The 20,124-nt window shown below is 42.4% G+C and overlaps 1 protein-coding gene across 12 annotated transcripts in view; it reads left to right on the top strand.

Moving 5' to 3' along the window:
- Positions 1-20,124, top strand: part of TEDC2 (tubulin epsilon and delta complex 2) — a 206,158-nt gene that overhangs the window by 122,273 nt on the left and 63,761 nt on the right. For 9 of the 12 annotated variants that reach the window (XM_056533680.1, XM_056533681.1, XM_056533674.1 and 6 more), the window contains exons 8-13: positions 97-217; positions 6,194-6,292; positions 11,305-11,495; positions 12,494-12,703; positions 15,588-15,662; positions 16,592-16,678. In XM_056533680.1, coding sequence (XP_056389655.1) covers positions 97-217; positions 6,194-6,292; positions 11,305-11,495; positions 12,494-12,631 — 549 coding nt within the window. In that variant the 3' untranslated portion in view covers positions 12,632-12,703; positions 15,588-15,662; positions 16,592-16,678. The remainder of the gene's footprint in view (positions 1-96; positions 218-6,193; positions 6,293-11,304; positions 11,496-12,493; positions 12,704-15,587; positions 15,663-16,591; positions 16,679-20,124) is intronic. The other 3 variants (XM_056533679.1, XM_056533675.1, XM_056533677.1) reach the window with 3 other exon arrangements.

The raw sequence follows: 20,124 nt of genomic DNA, 5'->3' as shown, positions 1-20,124 counted from the left end.
AGCTCATCTCATGTATTTTATCCCTTCTTAAGCCTCTGCGTCTTTACAGTTTTACAATATTAAGATTTCACTTTGTGGTCCTTAATAAACCATCAGTTTGCTCCCGAATCTCCCAAGCTCAGCCTTTTCGAGATTGAGGAAGAGACGGCGCGCTTGCAGAGAGAGGTCAGAAGCTGGCAGCAGAACGTAGACCGCGCCAATAACTGGCAAGGAACAGGTGAGGGGTGCAAGTGTCAGCTTTCTGAGCAGCGATTATGGTGATCGGCACAACATGACCTCTATTCTGCTAATGCTTCACAGGCAGGAGAGGATCTATAAGTATTGGAAGGATGTCTCGGAGAATTACACAGTCATGAGCCTTTAGCTTTGCGGACAGTCACCTCTTCCACCTTTTAATAATTAAGCGCTTGTATATATTAAACATCTCCCCGCCTGAGGCTTTGCTGAGCAAGAAAACCACCAACTCTTTTATTCTGTAAAAACCTTTTCCGTCTGTAACAAAACTGTCAGCCATTTTTATATATTACTCTTTTTTTCCTGGCGGCAGATTTCTCAGCATGGGTTGCTGTGACTGCTCAATCCCTTTTTTATTATTTTTTTGTAATGGGCTGACATAAAAAGAAGCAAATGTGCTTTATTCTGTGCAGCACGGACCCGGGCCCATGTTATGCACTGGCATTACATGACTCACGTTGCTTGTCCAATCTCAATTGCTGCCTGCCGAGGTGCCATCAGTCACGAAGGCTGATTGCAGTGCAGGATTTAACCCTTTCCATCAGCCATAGCGGTGGACTCGGTGTTCCCTCATTAGCGGTCATTCACGTGGCTCTGCTGGAGACATTTGTTGTTATTGCCGAGGTTGAAAATGCACAACTTTTGCATGCTAACGCATTTTCAACCTCGGCAATAACAACAAATATCTCCAGCAGAGCCACGTGAATGACCGCTAATAGCTGAATATGGTGGACATTGAATTCTTATAGACAGCGGGAGTGTTCTAGAATATGACTTGTATTGCTAAAGGATGTGGAACCCAAGGTGGCTTCTATTATTGACATACTACACAGTATATCATGCCAATAATAGTGTGTGTGTGTGTGTGTGTATAGGTGTGTGTGTGTGTGTGTATATATATATATATATATATATATATATATATATATATATATATATATATATTTATAATATACACATACAGTACAGACCAAAAGTTTGGACGCACCTTCTCATTCAGAGTTTTCTTTATTTTCATGACTATGAACATTGTAGATTCACACTGAAGGCATCAAAACTATGAATTAACACGTGTGGAATTATAGAAATAACAAAAAAGTGTGAAAATCTGTCATATTCTAGGTTCTAGCCACCTTTTGCTTTGATTACTGCTTTGCACACTCTTGGCATTCTCTTGATGAGCTTCAAGAGGTAGTCACCTGAAATGGTCTTCCAACAGTCTTGAAGGAGTTCCCAGAGATGCTTAGCACTTGTTTGCCCTTTTGCCTTCACTCTGCGGTCCAGCTCACCCCAAACCATCTCGATTGGGTTCAGGTCCGGTGATTGTGGAGGCCAGGTCATCTGGCACAGCACCCCATCACTCTCCTTCTTGGTCAAATAGCCCTTACACAGCCTGGAGGTGTTTGGGGTCATTGTCCTGTTGAAAAATAAATGATGGTCCAACTAAACGCAAACCGGATGGAATAGCAGCCGCTGCAAGATGCTGTGGTAGCCATGCTGGGTCAGTATGCCTTCAATTGTGAATAAATCCCCAACAGTGTCACCAGCAAAGCCCCCCACACCGTCACACCTCCTCCTCCACACCAGCACACCTTTGAAATGAAAACCATTTCAGGTGACTACCTCTTGAAGCTCAACAAGAGAATGCCAAGAGTGTGCAAAGCAGTAATCAAGCAAAAGGTGGCTACTTTGAAGAATCTAGAATATTACATATTTTCAGTTGTTTCAAACATTTATGTCTATAATTCCACATGTGTTAATTCATAGTTTTGATGCCTTCAGTGTGAATCTACAATATTCATAGTCATGAAAATAAAGAAAACTCTGAATGAGAAGGTGTGTCCAAACTTTTGGTCTGTACTGTATATATGTGTGTGTGTGTGTGTGTGTGTGTGTGTATATATAATATTATTTTTATTTTTAATTTTGTTGCTGTGCAATCCTAATAAATTCAGCTCAGCCTTATTAACCTCTGCTTAGTTCTTATACGATATAGCACAATCCGGCCGCATTTGTTTCCATGTCTCTGCATATATACATGCAATACATAAGCTCATTCTCAATGAATTGACTAATTGTACTGTGAATATACATTAGTAATCTGTCGCAATGCATTAGTAATCCTACTGGGAGTAATTGATTCAGTGTCTAGAGGGGTATAGTGGTAAGATAAAAGGCTTTTATCAGGGATTCTCCAGGGTTTAAAAGAAGTGATAGCAGTTGTAGTTATTGCAAAAGCTAGAGAGCCACTGGTTGGGAAACATTGACCAGAGGCTCAGACTGCACAATGTATAGCAATATTTTCCAAAATTGAGCTACAGCTGATGTTCTGGGAAACGCATTGAGTTGTATGCAACGTAATGCGCTCCTGCAGACACCATCTGTCAGTGAATAGTAACATTGGAAAATCTTGCTACACACAGTCTGTATAGGCCTAGTCTAAAGGGTATTTTCAGTTTCAAAAGCACTTTTAACATGTCATGGTGACCTTTTAAAAATTTTGATTAGTTGGGGACCCTGTGCCAAGACACCCACTGATTGCTAAAACAAAGGAGCAGAAGCACTTCTCGGATACTGTGCTCCTTCAGCTGTTTTCATCTCTTTGTGCAGAGGCTTGGGTAGTGGTGTTCCCTCTCATAGAAGGCCATTTTAATTGTTTATCTTAGCCACCTTACTAGGCTATCTTTGACACTGCTATAGGCTAGTGATGAGCCACAGGGGCCATATTCGAATTTGCGATATTTCACGAATATATGGACGAATATTCGTCCTATGTTCGCGAAATTCACATATTTGCTATATTCGTTCTTTTTTTTCTATGCGAAAACTTGTAATGAAATTTGCATAGTGCGCATGCACAATTATATCTTTAAAAGAAGGGAGATATCCGTGTCCTCTGACTGGAAGTGCCGATATTCACAAAATATTCCCCCAAAAATAAAAAAACAAATATTATTCATTACGAATATATATCACAATATTCTAAATATTAGTGCCTATATTCGCGGTAAAAATGAGCATTTCGAATATTCGCGCCCAACACTACTATAGACCATTAAAGGGGTTATCCAGGAATAGAAAAACTGAGCTAATTTCTTTCAAAAAAAACACTCCCCGTCTGTCTCCAGGTTGGGTGTGGTGGTACAACTTGGCTCCATTCACTTCCATGGAACTGAGCTGCAGAGCCACACCCAAACTGGAGACAGATGGGAGCTGTTTTTGAAAGAAATTAGCTTTGTTTTTCTACTCCTGGATAACCCCTTTAATGCTGCGCCATTCCAATGGGCGCTTTGGTAATCCTGTTCTCCAGCTAGCATCCCCTGCGATCATACACTTGTCTCCATCCTGTGGATTGGGGTATAAGTATAAATAGTGGCACAAGCCACCATCCACAGGATAGCGGATAAGTGTCTAATCGCAGGGGAAGTCCAACCGCTGGGACCCCTCGCAGTCCCTAGAACCGCACAACTGCTCCCCTAGTGCACGGAGTGGGGTCGACATCCCTTCACCACTATTCTGTATGAGAGGGTGGAAGACAGCTGAGGACTGTTCTCTCTCTTTTCGGCTCTCCCATAGAGAATGCATGGAAGGGGCATGTCGACTCTACTCCATGCACGAGAAGGACCGGGGTGCCATTCAGGAGATCGCGGGGGTTGGGGGGAAATTGAGGGTCCAGTGGGTCAGACACTTACCCTTTATCCTGTGGATAAAGGGATGAGGGTTAGGGCTTGAGTACCCCTTTAATGGGTTTATCCCGTGTTAATCATTGGGGATCTCTCCACTGCAACACCTCTCCAACCAAGAGAATGGAGGTCAGATGTTCTCTGAGTAAACAAAGCAGCAGTAGGCATGCTCTGTCACCACTCTATTAGCTGTCTGGGGTTCTTCCAAACATTGTCAAGTTCAGCACTTAGCAGTGTTAAGAATTCCCATAGAGAATGAAAGGAGAAAAGCTACACTGCCGCTCCATTTACTTGGTGGGAGAAAATTTGATCTTTGTTCTTGTGATCGGTGGCGGTCCTTACAGTCGGACGCCCACAATCAGCCAAATTTACCCTATGAACCCCTTTTAACCCCTTAAGGACGCAGGACGTAAATGTACGTCCTGGTGAGGTGGTACTTAACGCACCAGGACGTACATTTACGTCCTAAGCATAACCGCGGGCATCGGAGCGATGCCCGTGTCATGCGCGGCTGATCCCGGCTGCTGATCGCAGCCAGGGACCCGCCGGCAATGGCCGACGCCCGCGATCTCGCGGGCGTCCGCCATTAACCCCTCAGGTGCCGGGATCAATACAGATCCCGGCATCTGCGGCAGTTCGCGATTAAAATGAACGATCGGATCGCCCGCAGCGCTGCTGCGGGGATCCGATCATTCATAACGCCGCACGGAGGTCCCCTCTCCTTCCTCCGTGCGGCTCTCGGCGTCTCCTGCTCTGGTCTGTGATCGAGCAGACCAGAGCAGGAGATGACCGATAATACTGATCTGTTCTATGTCCTATACATAGAACAGATCAGTATTAGCAATCATGGTATTGCTATGAATAGTCCCCTATGGGGACTATTCAAGTGTAAAAAAAAATGTAAAAAAATTTAAAAGTTAAAAAAAAGTGAAAAATCCCCTCCCCCAATAAAAAAGTTAAACGTCCGTTTTTTCCTATTTTACCCCCAAAAAGCGTAAAAAACTTTTTTTTATAGACATATTTGGTATCGCCGCATGCGTAAATGTCCGAACTATTAAAATAAAATGTTAATGATCCCGTACGGTGAACGGCGTGAACGAAAAAAAATTTAAAAAGTCCAAAATTCCTACTTTTTTAATACATTTTATTAAAAAAAAAATTATAAAAAATGTATTAAAAGTTTTTTATATGCAAATGTGGTATAAAAAAAAAGTAAAGATCATGGCGCAAAAAATGAGCCCCCATACCGCCGCTTATACGGAAAAATAAAAAAGTTATAGGTCATCAAAATAAAGGGATTATAAACGTACTAATTTGGTTAAAAAGTTTGTGATTTTTTTTTAAGCACAACAATAATATAAAAGTATATAATAATGGGTATCATTTTAATAGTATTGACCCTCAGAATAAAGAACACATGTCATTTTTACCAGAAATTGTACGGCGTGAAAACAAAACCTTCCAAAATTAGCAAAATTGCGTTTTTCGTTTTAATTTCCCCACAAAAATAGTGTTTTTTGGTTGCGCCATACATTTTATGATATAATGAGTGATGTCATTACAAAGGACAACTGGTCGCGCAAAAAACAAGCCCTCATACTAGTCTGTGGATGAAAATATAAAAGAGTTATGATATTTAGAAGGCGAGGAGGAAAAAGTGAAAACGTAAAAATTCAATTGTCTGAGTCCTTAAGGCCAAAATGGGCTGAGTCGTTAAGGGGTTAAATACATTTTTGCTTTACCCATTGACCAAATCACTCCCTAGAGCAGTGTTGCTCAACCAGTGTTCCTCCAGCTTTTGCAAAACTACAACTCCCAGCATGCCCGGACAGCCAAAGGCTGTCCGGGCATGCTGAGAGTTGAAATTTTGCAACAGCTGGAAGCACACTGGTTGGGAAACACTGCCCTAGAGAGACCCCAGTCTCCATGAAGTTGCTCTCTAACAGCACCTTTTTATCCAAGATTTTTAAGGGGTTTTCTTTTGAAAAAAGAAAAAAAACTTGCACTATTACTTTCATCAGTGTATCCTTTTTTTTTTTTGAAAATTGTGTTCCGCTAAGATAGCAGAACATTTATCTGATACGTCTTCACACCTATGCCCGCCTCGATTTGGCTTAATGTTGTGGCAGGTGTCGTTCCAGATGAAGCCCTGTGTCCTGAAAGAAAAAAAAATAGAAGCTTTTCTCTCCAGATCAGAAAGCAGAAAGTCCGCTAATGATATTGACATTTTGTAACGGATCATATCTATAAGACTGACATTTCTTTGGTCTCTAAAGGTCTGGCGCGATGGCAGAACTACCGCTCTCTGCTGCTTTTGGAAGCTCTACAAGAAGAAGTGGCCAAATACCAATCGGAGCTGCAGAATCTCCAGCTGGGTAAGTGACTGCAATATAATCCGGACAGACAATGTAGTGTACCGTGCCCTCGTCGGGAGGCTTTGAAGTCACTATCAATCATTTGAATTACAAGAGGTCTCCATCTGCTTCATAAATCCCCAGTTTATACAGCAAATTACAATGGAATATTTCATAGGACATCCTAAATGGAATGGGACTACTTTAATGCCATCATAACCCTCGTGTTACGTCTGAAAGATGAATAAGATACAACCAGAGGACATCATGAATTAAAGCTAGTAAAGTACATCTGTCTGTGCCCATTGAAATGTTACATTGAGGAGGCCTGGCGCAGTACCCCCAGGTCGCAGATACAGTATGTTATGTACTATAGGCTGGGTGGCTACCTTCTTTATAGAAATGGGGAAAGAGTTTATTATTTGGTTATGTATTATACACTTATTTGGCTGATAGAGGAGGAATTGTGTTTGCTGACCCTGGGAATGTGAGTCTAGTTATACAGATAACACCACGCCCTCTTATTGATGACATCTTAAAGATGCGCTTTAAGGGTAGGGTCACACGTGGCGTATTTTGCTGCATATTTATTGCTCTGTGTTTTCCTACTCATTGAAGTCAATTGGGAGCAAAATACGGAGCTGATTTTGCTACCCATTGACTTCAATGGATAGGAAAAAACGCAGCGGCAAATACACAGCACAATATGGCACTTGAGACCCTACCCTAAAGAGAATCTGTCAGCAGTGCCCACAAACTTGCTGACAGCCCCACACAGAGGATGGGGAAATGATGCCTCGTGTATCGGAGGAAAACATTGTTTGAGGTCACGGCTGCCACTACTGCAGGTGCCCAGGAGACGGGCTGATCTCATAAAGAGCCCTGAACTGCCACGAAAGTTTCCTTAGCTCCGACTTATGGTTAACAGCTTTAAAAGACTGCTCATTGGATGCTGGAGCTGAGAGGCGTGGCTTAGAAAGCTGTAGATACAGAGAGCTCTGGACGCCTAACAAGAAGAGTCCACCTCAAGGGCACTTGCAGTAGCGGCCATCAGGACATCAAATGACATCAAGCTATGATTACACCCCATCCTGTTCTCTTTATAGGACTACCAGCAGGGCTCCCATATGTCACAGTTTAAGGTACTGTTCTCTGAAGTGAGATACAGCCTTGGGCTCCTGAGCACTGGGTATCTTTGCAGCCTCTGCACCTCTGAAGTTGGTCTAGTCTAGGCTTCCAGATGCCCACATAATGATCCTCGTAGAATGTGATTGACAGTCTTCAAAGGGTTCTTTAAAGCTTTTACAGTGTTGACGTATCTCTAGAGCAGTAGTTTCCAAGCTGTGGTACTCTAGATGTTGCAAAACTACTCCTAGCATGCAGGAAGTTGTGAATTTGCAACATCTGGAGGGCCATAGTTTGAAAACCACTGCTTCAGAATATACTGCTGTACAGAGAATACCAGGGTGTTATGCATGGAAAACCAGTAAAATGGCTTCAACGCTGAATCAATCCCGTTCAATTCTCAAGATGCAATGTACAGTTGCCTAGGGCAGAGCTTTCCAACCTTTTCATGCTTGTGACACTCTTTTTTTAGACATGCATAGTTTTGTGGCACACTCCTGCTTAGCGATAATGGCATGTATCGCAATGTGATACCAGTATCAGCATTACAAATGTGGCTGCAATCTCTGCACCATTCCATTATCCCCTGTGCCATTTCAGCCCCCCCCCCCCATGCCTTTTTATTCCTCTCTCCCTTGATCACCCCTCTTCCAATTCTGCCAGCCCCCCCCCCCCCCCCCCCCGTATTACTTCATTCTTCAGACTTCAGTGTGCCCCAGCACGCTCGGGGGTCTGATGAGTGATTTCCTCCCGCTCCACTGCACTTCTTGGCATGAGGTCGGGGGCAGTCACTTATCAGTGGTCATGGCAGCCTGCTTATGACTTTGGATAGGGGATAACATGTTTAGGGGCAGAGTACCCCGATGGAATAAGATGTCTGATCACGGGGGGTCCCGCCGCTGGGGATCCTTGCGATCTCAGCTGCGGCACCCTATTCAATTTGTGCATGGAGCAAACTCCGCTCTGTGCCCGATAACTGGTGATGCGGAGGCTCGTGATGTCACGGTCACGCCCTGCTTGTGATGTCACAGCCATGCCCCCTCAATGCAAATTTATGGGAGGGGGCGTGACTGCCATCACGCCCCCTCCCATACACTTGCACTGAGGGGGTGCGGCCATGACGTCACAAGCTTCCGATGCTCTAAACCAGGATTTTAATTTTTCCCTGTTCTATTCCAATGGAGTAACTGAAAAAACCCGAAATCTTGGTGTGCCTTGAGGACTGGGTTGGGAAACAAACACTGCTCTAAATGAACGCTATGTGCTGCAGGGAGATTGCGGGGGTCCCCAGCAGCAGGACCCCCATGATCAGACATCTTATCCCCAATCCTTTGGGTAGGAGATAAAATGTCTAGGGACGGAGTACCCCTTTAAGAACAGTGACACCCCGAGCACTGCTGTCAACACAGTGATGTGCTGTGACATCCAGTTTGGATATCAGCGGTCTAATGTCTCAAACAAGGAGCATATACTACATGGTACATAGAGGTCTTAAAAGGAATGAACATTTTCCCAATTCAGAGAATGCCTACCACCTCTGGGACCTGCCCTTTTTTGTGATAATCAGGCCCCTTATTGTGCCACGTGGGGCAGTCGCCGCATCCAGGAAGATAGTTGGGTACATACAAAGCCATTTCTCCACCTAGATATAGAGGCCGCCTCACCTAGGGAGATTGATATAATGTAATGTCTTCCTGTAGGTAACATCTGTGATGAGAAAATCTCCATTAAGATCAGAGCAAACATATATGTCAAGTCTCCCTGCTAGAAATCTATTGTTTCCATAATTTTTTTTTTTTTTTTTTGGTAAAATCAATTGCCGGGAAAAACTACTGTATAGTTCTGGCTTATTTTTTATATGGCGTCTGAATTACAAAATTAATTCTTATTGATGTTAGAGAATAGCCATATTCTCCTCATCCCTTCCCAGATCCTACTTCCCCTCCATTAAATTATACCATTACAGCTCCACAGCTGGTGGGATATGGTTATGGGCGCAACAGAACATTAAAAATATATTCTTCATTCTTCCGGACAAGCGAGAGAAACAGTACTTGTTCCAATTGCCTATATTGCCTCTTAATAACCTTGTTTTATCACTGGGTGTCGTTGGCACTGACTAATCTTTTTGGGCAGAGGATAGGAGCCGCTCACCAACTGCTGTATTTCTCAGGATTTCAATCAAACTGTTAACCTTTAAAGACAGCCGTGAACTATGGATGTCCAGAAAAAGTCATCCCGTATCCCAGACTTAAAGTGCAGAGCAGCTTTCATGTCTGTCTAATTGATGTGACAAAGGTGCCCGATCTGTTATTGCTTGTCTTCACCATCGCAGACTCTTACTCTATTCTCTTACCTCTGCTCCTATTGCCAACCTACAGACCAGTGTTTTCCAACCAGCCTGCCTCCAGCTGTTGCAAAACTATAACTCTCAGCACGTCCGGACAGCCAAAGGCTGTCCGGACATGCTGGGAGTCATAGTTTTGCAACAGATGGAGGCACCCTGGTTGGGAAACACTTCTACAGATAGTAAAATAGGGCACAGAGGAAGAGGAGTAACATGTCTGCAAGATCAGACTACAGAGTGTTTGTGTGTAGTCTGTTACCATGGAGACACTCAGTTCTACATAGGATCTGTATACACATGACTGTAAGGAGAATTTTCTGCTCAAAAATTAGAGGTAGCTGCATATATGTGACTAAAACAAGTATCAGACTATTGGAAGTTCTGAACCATTAGAAAACAGATATTCTAGAACCCCACAGTTCTTGGTTTGGTTTACATATTCAACTGAAATTTTTATATAATAAAAAAAAAATTATATAGTACAGACCAAAAGTTTGGACACACCTCATTCAGAGTTTTCTTTATTTTCATGACTAAAAATTCAGATTCACACTGAACTCATCAAAACTATGAATTAACACATGTGGAATTATATACATAACAAAAAAGTGTGAAAATATGTCATATTCTAGGTTCTTCAAAGTAGACACCTTTTTCTTTGATTACTGCTTTGCACACTCTTGGCATTCTCTTGATGAGCTTCAAGAGGTAGTCACCTGAAATGGTCTTCCAACAGTCTTGAAGGAGTTCCCAGAGATGCTTAGCACTTGTTGGCCCTTTTGCCTTCATTGGGTTCAGGTCCGGTGACTGTGGAGGCCAGGTCATCTGGCGCAGCACCCCATCAATCTCCTTCTTGGTCATATAGCCCTTACACAGCCTGGAGGTGTGTTTGGGGTCATCCCCAACAGTGTCACCAGCAAAGCACCCCCCACACCATCACACCTCCTCCCCCACAGCATCACACCTCCTCCCCCACAGCATCACACCTCCTCCTCCACACCAGCACTCCTGTGAAGTGAAAACCATTTCAGGTGACTACCTCTTGAAGCTCAACAAGAGAATGCCAAGAGTGTGCAAAGCAGTAATCAAAGCAAAAGGTGGCTACTTTGAAGAACCTAGAATATGACATATTTTCAGTTGTTTCACACTTTTTTGTTATGTCTATAATTCCACATGTATTAATTCATAGTTTTGATGCCTTCAATGTAAATCTACAAAATTCATAGTCATGAAAATAAAGAAAACGCTGAATGAGAAAGTGTGTCCAAACTTTTGGTCTGTACTGTGTGTATGTGTGTGTGTGTGTGTGTGTATGTATATATATATATATATATATATATATATATATTGTATTATTATTATTGTGTGTGTGTGTGTGTGTGTGTGTATATATATATATATATATATATATATATATATATATAATATTATTATTATTATTATTATTATTATTATTATTATTATTATTATTATATATTTTTTTTTTAAACCATTTGCATCAATCATCACTTTTTTATTTTTTTTGCCATGACCCTACTCTTCCACTTTATTCCCTATGTAGTGGCTAAAGAATATAGGAATTGGGCAGAAAAACATTCCATCAATACCACTTGCCTAGTGCAAAAAGGCTGCCCTACTGTGTACAGCAAGTCTCCTCCTGTGCTTGTTTATAACCATCTGAGGGAGCTTCATGAGCTGACCTGCAGCCGGCTGAGAGTGCTGGAGCTACAGCAGAAGATTCATGTGCAGAAGGTAAGTGTGATGTCTATTACAGCCGGCTATGTCAGGGGAGGGCTCATATTGTCTCCTTTTTGCTGTCTTGACCTTTTTATACATGACCATTTCTGGTAAAAGCTCTGTATAAAGGAATTGGGAGAATGTTTATGTCCCAGATCTACCTGCACCAATCCCTATTATTGGAGCATGCAGAGGAAGACCACCCTGATGCAGTCTTCAACTTTGACTTTCGTCATCACTTACCTGTTCTGCCTGTCTCTGCCTTCCCTCACCACCACTGGGCCTGCCTTTCTGTCCCTTGCTTCCTTCCCTCCTATGTCTCTATTGCCTCTTTCTTCTTGCCCCTCATACCTTTATTGAACCCCACATATTTATTTTGCCCCTCCTTTGTAGTTCCCTCTTCTTGCCCCCTCTTATTTCTCTTTTTGCCCTCCCATGTCTCTTAATGCTCCTCATATCTCCCCCCCCAATGTCTTTATTGTCCTCCCCTTGAAGAAAATCTGTCATCAGTTTTACCCACAATAATCTGTCAGTACAGATTTGTTGCCCTCTCTTATTGCCCCCCATGTCTCTTTTCTTGTCTCTCATTGTCCTTTCCTTTATTATCTTTATACTCCCTTTATTATGTATTTTTTCTTGTCCTCCCTTTCTTATGGCTCTCGCCTTGCCCCCCCCCCTCTTATATGCCTCTTGAACCCCTCTTATGTCTCTAACCCCTGCCCCCTCCTCTTTCCCTATCACCAGGTGATTTCCCCTCTCCATTCCTGTTGTCTCTCGCTCCACTTTTATCTCTCTCTTCCTTTTCCCTCCTTGCAGTCTGCTCCTCTCCCCCTCTCCTCCCTCAGTGTGTGATTCCCTAGGCTCTCGGATGATTTGCCCTCCTATGTTGATTACCTTGTTCTCAGGCCTCCAGCATCGCTGTATTCACTAGGTTCACATTAATAGTGTTTAATTGCTGGAGCGCTCCCTCCCCTCGTGATGCGCTATTAATGTATTGCTGTGATCTCTCCCAGGTGCTCGGTGAAGAGCTGCTCATCGAAGCAGAATCCTGGAGTCAGAGTGCCCCGACCTGCCTGCTACTACGAGCCATCTACACCCAGCTGTGTGAGGGGGGAGACACCTTCCCGGTACTGGTGCAGGACGATGGATAACGCCAAGCGAGAGGAATGCACAGGACCGGTCTGTGTGTCTGATCCCCTCTTATCCTTAACCCTCACCCAGATGTGAGAGTGCATGTGTGTGTATATATCTGTGTGTGATGTCATATGTACATTTATATATTTTTTATATATTTCATTTGTGTATTTTAATTAATTTGAATCGGTAACATCTAATTTGTCTGCATTCTTTATTGGTGCACTACTGTTATGTAAAACTTGTCCCCTATCCTGTGGATAGGGGATAAGTGTCTGATCACTGGGTGTCCGACCACTGGGACCCCACGATTTCCAGAACGGGGCCCATCTCTTACCTTGCTCCGGACCCCACCTTCCGAGGCTAACTGATCTAGTGAGTGACTGCCCACTGCACCAGCCATCGCCCGCAGCGATGACCCACCTCAGCCGGTGATTGGCAAAGACAACCCCTTTAAGTGCAGAGGACATACTGCTCTGTTATTGTCTGACACATTCATTATATTTAGAGATGAGCGAACTTACAGTAAATTCGATTCGTCACAAACTTCTCAGCTCGGCGGTTGCTGACTTTTCCTGCATAAATTTAGTTCAGCTTTCCGGTGCTCCGGTGAGCTGGAAAAAGTGGATACAGTCCTAGGAAAGATTCTCCTAGGACTGTATCCACCTTTTCCAGCCCACGGGAGCACCTGAAAGCTGAACTAATTTATGCAGGATAAGTCATCAACTGCCGAGCCGAGAAGTTCGTGACGAATCGAATTTACTGTAAGTTCGCTCATCTCTAATTATATTAGAAGTCCGTTACTGTCACTTACTGCATTTACTTCCTCGATACACTGATCAGCCATAACATCAAAATCGCCTGCCTGATGTTATGTAGAGCTGCCACATGCTGCCAAAACCACTCTGACCCATCAAGGCTTGGGCTTTATAAGGCCTGTGAAGGTATCCTGTGATATCTGACACCAGGACATTAGCAGCAGATCCTGTAAGTTGTATGGCGTGGTCTCCATGGATTGGATTTATTTTTCCCACACTTCCCACAGATGGTCCTTCGATTAGGTTGAGATCTAAGGTGTTTGAAGGTAGAGTCAACACCTTAATCTCTATGTTGGGTGCCTCAGTTTTCTCTGCTCTGACCTCCGCTACAATCCTCTTGCTGGTTGCTGAAGGTGGACCTGTCTGCAGCGGTTTGCTGCCTTGGCTAGTGATAGGTTGAGTGGCAGAGGGTTGTATTAAAGGGGTACTCCGGTGGAAATTTTTTTTTTTTTTTTTTTAAATCAACTGGTGCCAAAAAGTTAAACAGGTTTGTAAATGATTTCTATTTTAAAAATCTTAATCCTTCCAGTACTTATCAGCTGCTGTATGCTGCACAGGAAGTTCTTTTCTTTTTTTTTAATTTATTTTCTGTCTGACCACAGTGCTCTCTGCTGACAACTCTGTCCATGTCAGGAACTGTCCAGAACTGAATAGGTTTGCTATGGGGTTTTGCTCCTGCTCTGGACAGTTCCTGACATGTACAGAGGTCTCAGCAGAGAGCACTGTGGTCAGACTGAAAATAACTACACATCTTCCTCTGGAGCATGCAGCAGCTGATAAGTACTGGAAGGATTAGGATTTTTTTAAATAGAAGTTATTTACAAATGAGTCTACGATTAAGCACTTAGGTGCGAAACGCGTCAGACATTGTCCTCTGTCAAGTGTTTTCTGTCGGATTTTCTAAATAAAAGCAAGCTTTTACCTGCAAGCCCAGCGCTGGACAATTCTTCTTTCTACTGCTGTACAAAGCCAAGGGCGGGACCGGCGTGTCCTTGCGCAGGTGCTCCGGATTTGTTTGAAGGAGTGAGCGGCATTACTTGTTGCTTATTTACAAATCTGTTAAACTTTCTGGCACCAGTTGATTTAAAGGAAAATAGTTTTCCACTGGAGTACCCCTTTTAAGCCCTAGTATTTTTCCTGGTGGCGGGGCCCAATACATCACACCACCACCTAACTGCTTATGTCGGAATACCCCTTTAAACAGCTTCTGAACATTTTTTTTAGGCATCTCTGCCTCATACAGCTTATCTTCTTCCCATAATGCATCTTAGCGTTATCTCTTTTCCAGGTAAGTGACACACATGAACCCATTTGTCCGCATGATGGAAAATGTGATTCAAACCCCCACAAGACTGGCTATTCTAAAGATACTCTGACGCAGTCATCTAGAGATCACAATTTGGCTCAGAGTAGCTTAGTCCTTACACCAGTGTTTCCCAATCAGGGTGCCTCCAGCTTTTGCAAAACTACAACTCCCAGCATGCCCGGACAGCCAAAAGCTGTCCGGACATGCTGGGAGTTGTAGTTTTGCAACAGCTTGAGGCACCCTGATATGAAATCAGTACCTTACACTTTGTCTTACACCAATTTTTCCTTCTTCTGCCACAATAACGGACTGGTCACTTGCTGGCTGATATATTCCACTGCTGACATAACATTATCACCAGATAATGTGATTCACTTCACCTGTCAGTGGTTTTAATATTATGGCTGATCAGTGTATATACATGCGGTCATGTATAAAGTTATCTGTTTGTAGAAAAGCTGGGTGACTACCAGTAATACAACCAGAAGAGCTATTACAAGCTTCAGCTTTCGCTTTTCCTGAATGGTAACCACGCACTGAATGCTAGAATTTTCGGGTGCCAGGAGGAGCGGAGGTCGGAGATAATATGAAGAAAACATGAAGCTGAATGTTTGGATGGGAATGACATTTTGATGACTAACACAGAATATTCATTAGAAGAGGTTATCTGCTAACAAGATGTATTTAGAAATTTTAAAAATATATTATATTCCCTTGTTTTCGTACTCTGCTTGTTACGTTTTTCTTGCCCATTTTATGCCCTTTTTTTTTTTTCTCTATCTCACCCTCTTTTTCTCACTCTCTGTGATACTGTGTACGGGTTATCGGCTTTCTCTCAGTCTTCTCCAGGGAGTTCACCTTGTGTATTTTGTGGTCTCGTAGTTTATTTAAGGCTGCAGTGCCGTGACATCTGCGGTGGTGGAGGTTAGTGGATCAATACTGTAGCGGTTTGTAGAGGGAACACAGAACTCTGTCTGTACCAATAGTGTGCACAGGTTTAGCCAAAATGGATTTCATTGTGCGTATATATATATATATATATATATATATATATATATATATATATATAATGCAAGTTGTGGAATCCGCTTCAAACTGAACGTCCAAATTGCTCACCTGTGCCACAGACCGGCCGGTTCCGCCCTCGGCCCACAATCCAATTGAAGGAAGAAGAAGGTCCGGCACTTCAGGTGAAGGATTAAAAGCCCCAACGTGGGCGAAACGCGTCAGATGTTCTGTATGTGAACTGTCAAGGTTTTGAATAAAGGAAAGCTGGTTTTAATCCTTCACCTGAAGTGCTGGACCTTTCTTCTGTCTTCATATATATATATATATATATATATATATATATATATATATATATATATATACTCCAAACACTAAAGTGGCCACTGAAAGAAGCTATATTGTAGGCTAACCGTTGTGCTCCGACTTATTCAGAGTCCGCCCGGCACCAAACAACGGAGCCTAACAGACCAAACTGAGCCTAGCAGATTGGACACCACCGGGTCCCAACAGATCCTATATTATTGGGGTCTGTCATGTGTTTAGTGGAGAAAAAATATAGGACATGTAGTAATTTATTTCTCCTCTCAACTCCCATCTTTTCAATGGGTTGAGCAGCAGACCTCAATAGTGGTGTAAACACAGCATAAAGCTTCTCAATCTTTAAATACATGCAAAAGCTCTGCCCTTAAAGGCACTGAAAAAAAAGTATAAATACCTTATTTTATATACACTGATGTACTCTGCAAATTAAAGGCCCAATGTAGGTTTCATAAGAATATTCCAGCAAAAATAATAAATGTTTTTATATGTAGAAATAACAAATAAACATTACTTTCTTACCCCAGTCCTTCTGCAGCTCCTATTTCACTGATTTCCGATCCCCGGCTGATCAGGCAGGTCCTGCTCTGACTCCTCGTTTCAGACCAGGGTAGGTAAGTATTTCCTCTTTGTTATTTTTTTAACATTATGCCCAGAAGCATATATAAATAAATAAGAAGAAAAAAAAATTGTTGTGTTTTCTGAATGCAAAAATGTAGCAGCTTTTCTAAATAAATCTTTATTAACAATTTCCTACCATGTACGGTAGCTGCTACTAAGAGAAAGTGAAGTGGTACTCTCCTTCAGGACCTAGTGGATATCTGTTCCCATCCAAATCTATTATTATTTGATGCATTCATCGAAGTGAATAACACACTGACACATTGTTCAGTAAAGAAATTGTTCCTTCCTTTTATTACAGTATTTCACAGGGGTCTATATAGACTTCAGAATTAACATAAATTACCACCCACATTATTGATTTAATTATTAGTGATGTGTGTGTTTATAGTCTACGAGTACATAGTTTTGTCATGCGCAAGTTTGACTTGTTTACCACTAAGCAATTATTAACCTTGTTCTTCTCCCCAAATATCCAAATGTCATTTTGACATTACTTTATCTCTCTGCAAACATTTCAATCTTGATTGTCACGTTACCCTGGTGGGGGAGCAGTGGCTGATTTTCTGTCAGGTCAGCTTAATATTGAGCAAAAGAACTAAGCAGATGTGAAATATTACATTTTATACCAATTAAAATATATATATATATATATATATATATATATATATATATATGATTATATTTATTAAATCCATTACAATTCCCTCCCCCCCCCCCTTAAAATGGCTATTTTTACATTCTTTCCCTAACATGTAGTCCTATCTCTTCTGTCCCATGTACTTCTCCAACTCTTTTTCTTCTTGCTGTACGTTAGATGAGTCATGGCTATTCCATGACACCCCATGCCACAGACTTTGTACATAGATTTTCAGATGCTGTCCCTTACATATACAATGATTCTGTATTCGGGAATTTCTGTAACGGGGTATATGGTCCATCATGGTATTATTCATAGTCGAGGTTTGTCATCATAGGAGTAGCATTGTCCATGGCTTTTTCTCACATCTTCTTCAGGCATGGCAGCACACAACAGATGATAAATGCAAGGATGATAAGAATTGTTATTCCTATTTGAATCAACATCTTTTGTCATAGTAGATGTGGCGCTAAGCTGTTCAGCCTGTCTTTTTGAAGGCTTCTATTGAAATCTTTGTTGATTAATAGGTATAATTAATCCAGTCTGCATTCTTATTTATGTTGACTAGGGGTAGTTGGAAAGATTCAAATCCTGCTTTTACTTGCTCTCTAGCCTTAAACTCATCTGGGGCCCTCCTTGGGACTCCAATGGAATTAATATACACATGGGGGTCAAGGCTCCCTTTAGGGACTTGTTGCCTGTTCCTATGGTGAGTTTCTTGTTCTGCTATTGGTTGATGTTTAACGATATGCACAAGCATAATAACTTTAATCAATGTGCATTCTCCAGTCCAGTTTCCTTCTAACCGGGTTCTAAGCTTCATATCTCCACACAACCAGTAAATATCACCTAGAGACTGGACTTGGCCTTGTAGTTTGGTTTTATCTAAAACTCGACTTGAGGAACAGTAACAATCAATAAGGTTTCCCATGAATCTGCCTTGTTTACCTGGGATGGAATAGCAAGTATAGTTCCCAGGGTAAATGGTGATACCTTCTCATGGTCTAGGGGTTTTGGTGGTTATAGTATATTCCTTCTTCCACCATTCACAATTTGTGCGATTTGTGGAGCAATGGGTATATAGGCTGAGGAAGCATTCCTCTGCTTGTTCTGGGATATATAATGGGACTGTACCTAGATGAGGCCTGGCTCTACCACAAACATAACAGTTGGTTCTATCACTCTTCCCTGCTGTATACCTCATCCACTCGAGCCAAAGGTTAACATCTGAATATCCGGTTTCTATGGCCATGATGTCTATGAAGGTGGGATTTGCTATAGCTACCATTTTCTTGTAGGACTGGACATGATGTTCTATAGAATGGATTAGGGATGCATTAGGGTCTCTCCATTCCCCTGAGCTATATATATCCTTAATTTCAAACCTTTTCTGGTGACCTTGGGTAGTCCCTTTATACCACTAACCAAGGACATAAGTCCCTGCATCACTGAGGACTGGATTCTGAAAGGTTAGTGTTAGCCGCATACTGGGCCCTGTTTTAACCAACTTCATGTGGTCAAACAAAGGTCTACCTTCCTTGTCCTTGCTATCTGTAGCTGTGGACTGTTCAGGTTTGTAACCTCATGGGGGCTCAGAATTCCAGGCCGCTGCGGACCAGGACTTAAAATCTTCTCCCCATGGGCCACCAGTGACACACACATATCCTTCCCTTTATCTTTCATGATAACACTTCCATTGATTGGCTCCCCTTGGGCAAGCTAACATTGCACATGCGTCAAAAACATATGTGGCCACAGTGGTATTTACTGAATTAAACCAGAACCGTATTTGTCCCTTTTTCATAGTTATGGCTATCTCTTGGCTGCCTAGTGCCATTGATACTAGACAAAGGATATTTATGATCTTCATGATTGGGTTCGACTGGTTCCTTCGTCTTCTGGCATTGCCACCTTCTTGCAGTGGGAAGCATGGATCCAGGTGTTCTTCCCTTCCACCTTGACTAAAGTGGATATGGTCAGCAGAACTTGGAATGGACCATCAAAGAGGATTCTTTCTCACAAATGTTTTCACTAGTACCCAATCACCAGGCAATAGCTTGTGAGTCCCAGCAACTGCTTCAGGATCTGGAATAGAAGAAAACACTCGGGTATGCATTTGTCAGCTCCCTTGATAATGTGGCCAAATAATTAGTTCAGTGCATCAGACTGTACTTGTAACTGCTGAGGAAAGTAGCACCCTAATCCTGGGGTGGTGCCAAACAAAATCTCATCAAAAGGGAATGCACTCCTCTAGGGTATCTGACACTATAGAGGGCAATGGGTAGACTATCGGGCCAAGGTAGACCAGTTTCTTGGGATATTTTCAACATCGGGTTTTAAGGATGCCATTCATTTTTTAAACCTTTCCACTGCTCTGGGGGTGATAGGGGGTATGGGAGGATAAAGTGACTCCTAGTGCAGACCAGATTTCTTTTGTCACCGTAGCTGTGAAAGCAGGTCCTTGGTCACTTTCTATGACTTCAGGTACTTCATACCAGCATACTGTTTTTCATTGATGAGTTTCTTGGCCGTGGTCTTGGCTGTCATATTGGTAGTTGGGTAGGCTTTCGGCCACCCTGAGAACATGTTCACCACCACAGTGGCATACTCAAATGTTTCGCTCTTCGGCATTTGTATTTGGTCAATCTGTATCCTTTGAAATGGGTACTGTGGTTTGGCCAAGTGTTTCTGGTGTGTTTACTCGATACAGCCTGGGCTGCACTTTGCACAAATAGCAAAGGACTTGCCGTAGTTGTCTGTTAGTGGTGAAATTCCTGGTGCTGTGTTGTACTTTTGAAT

This window comes from Hyla sarda, chromosome 8, assembly GCF_029499605.1.
Source record: "Hyla sarda isolate aHylSar1 chromosome 8, aHylSar1.hap1, whole genome shotgun sequence".
NCBI classification, from domain to species: domain Eukaryota; kingdom Metazoa; phylum Chordata; class Amphibia; order Anura; family Hylidae; genus Hyla; species Hyla sarda.
The sequence above is the reverse complement of the archived record's forward strand: the minus strand, read 5'-3'. Positions and strand labels throughout refer to the sequence as shown.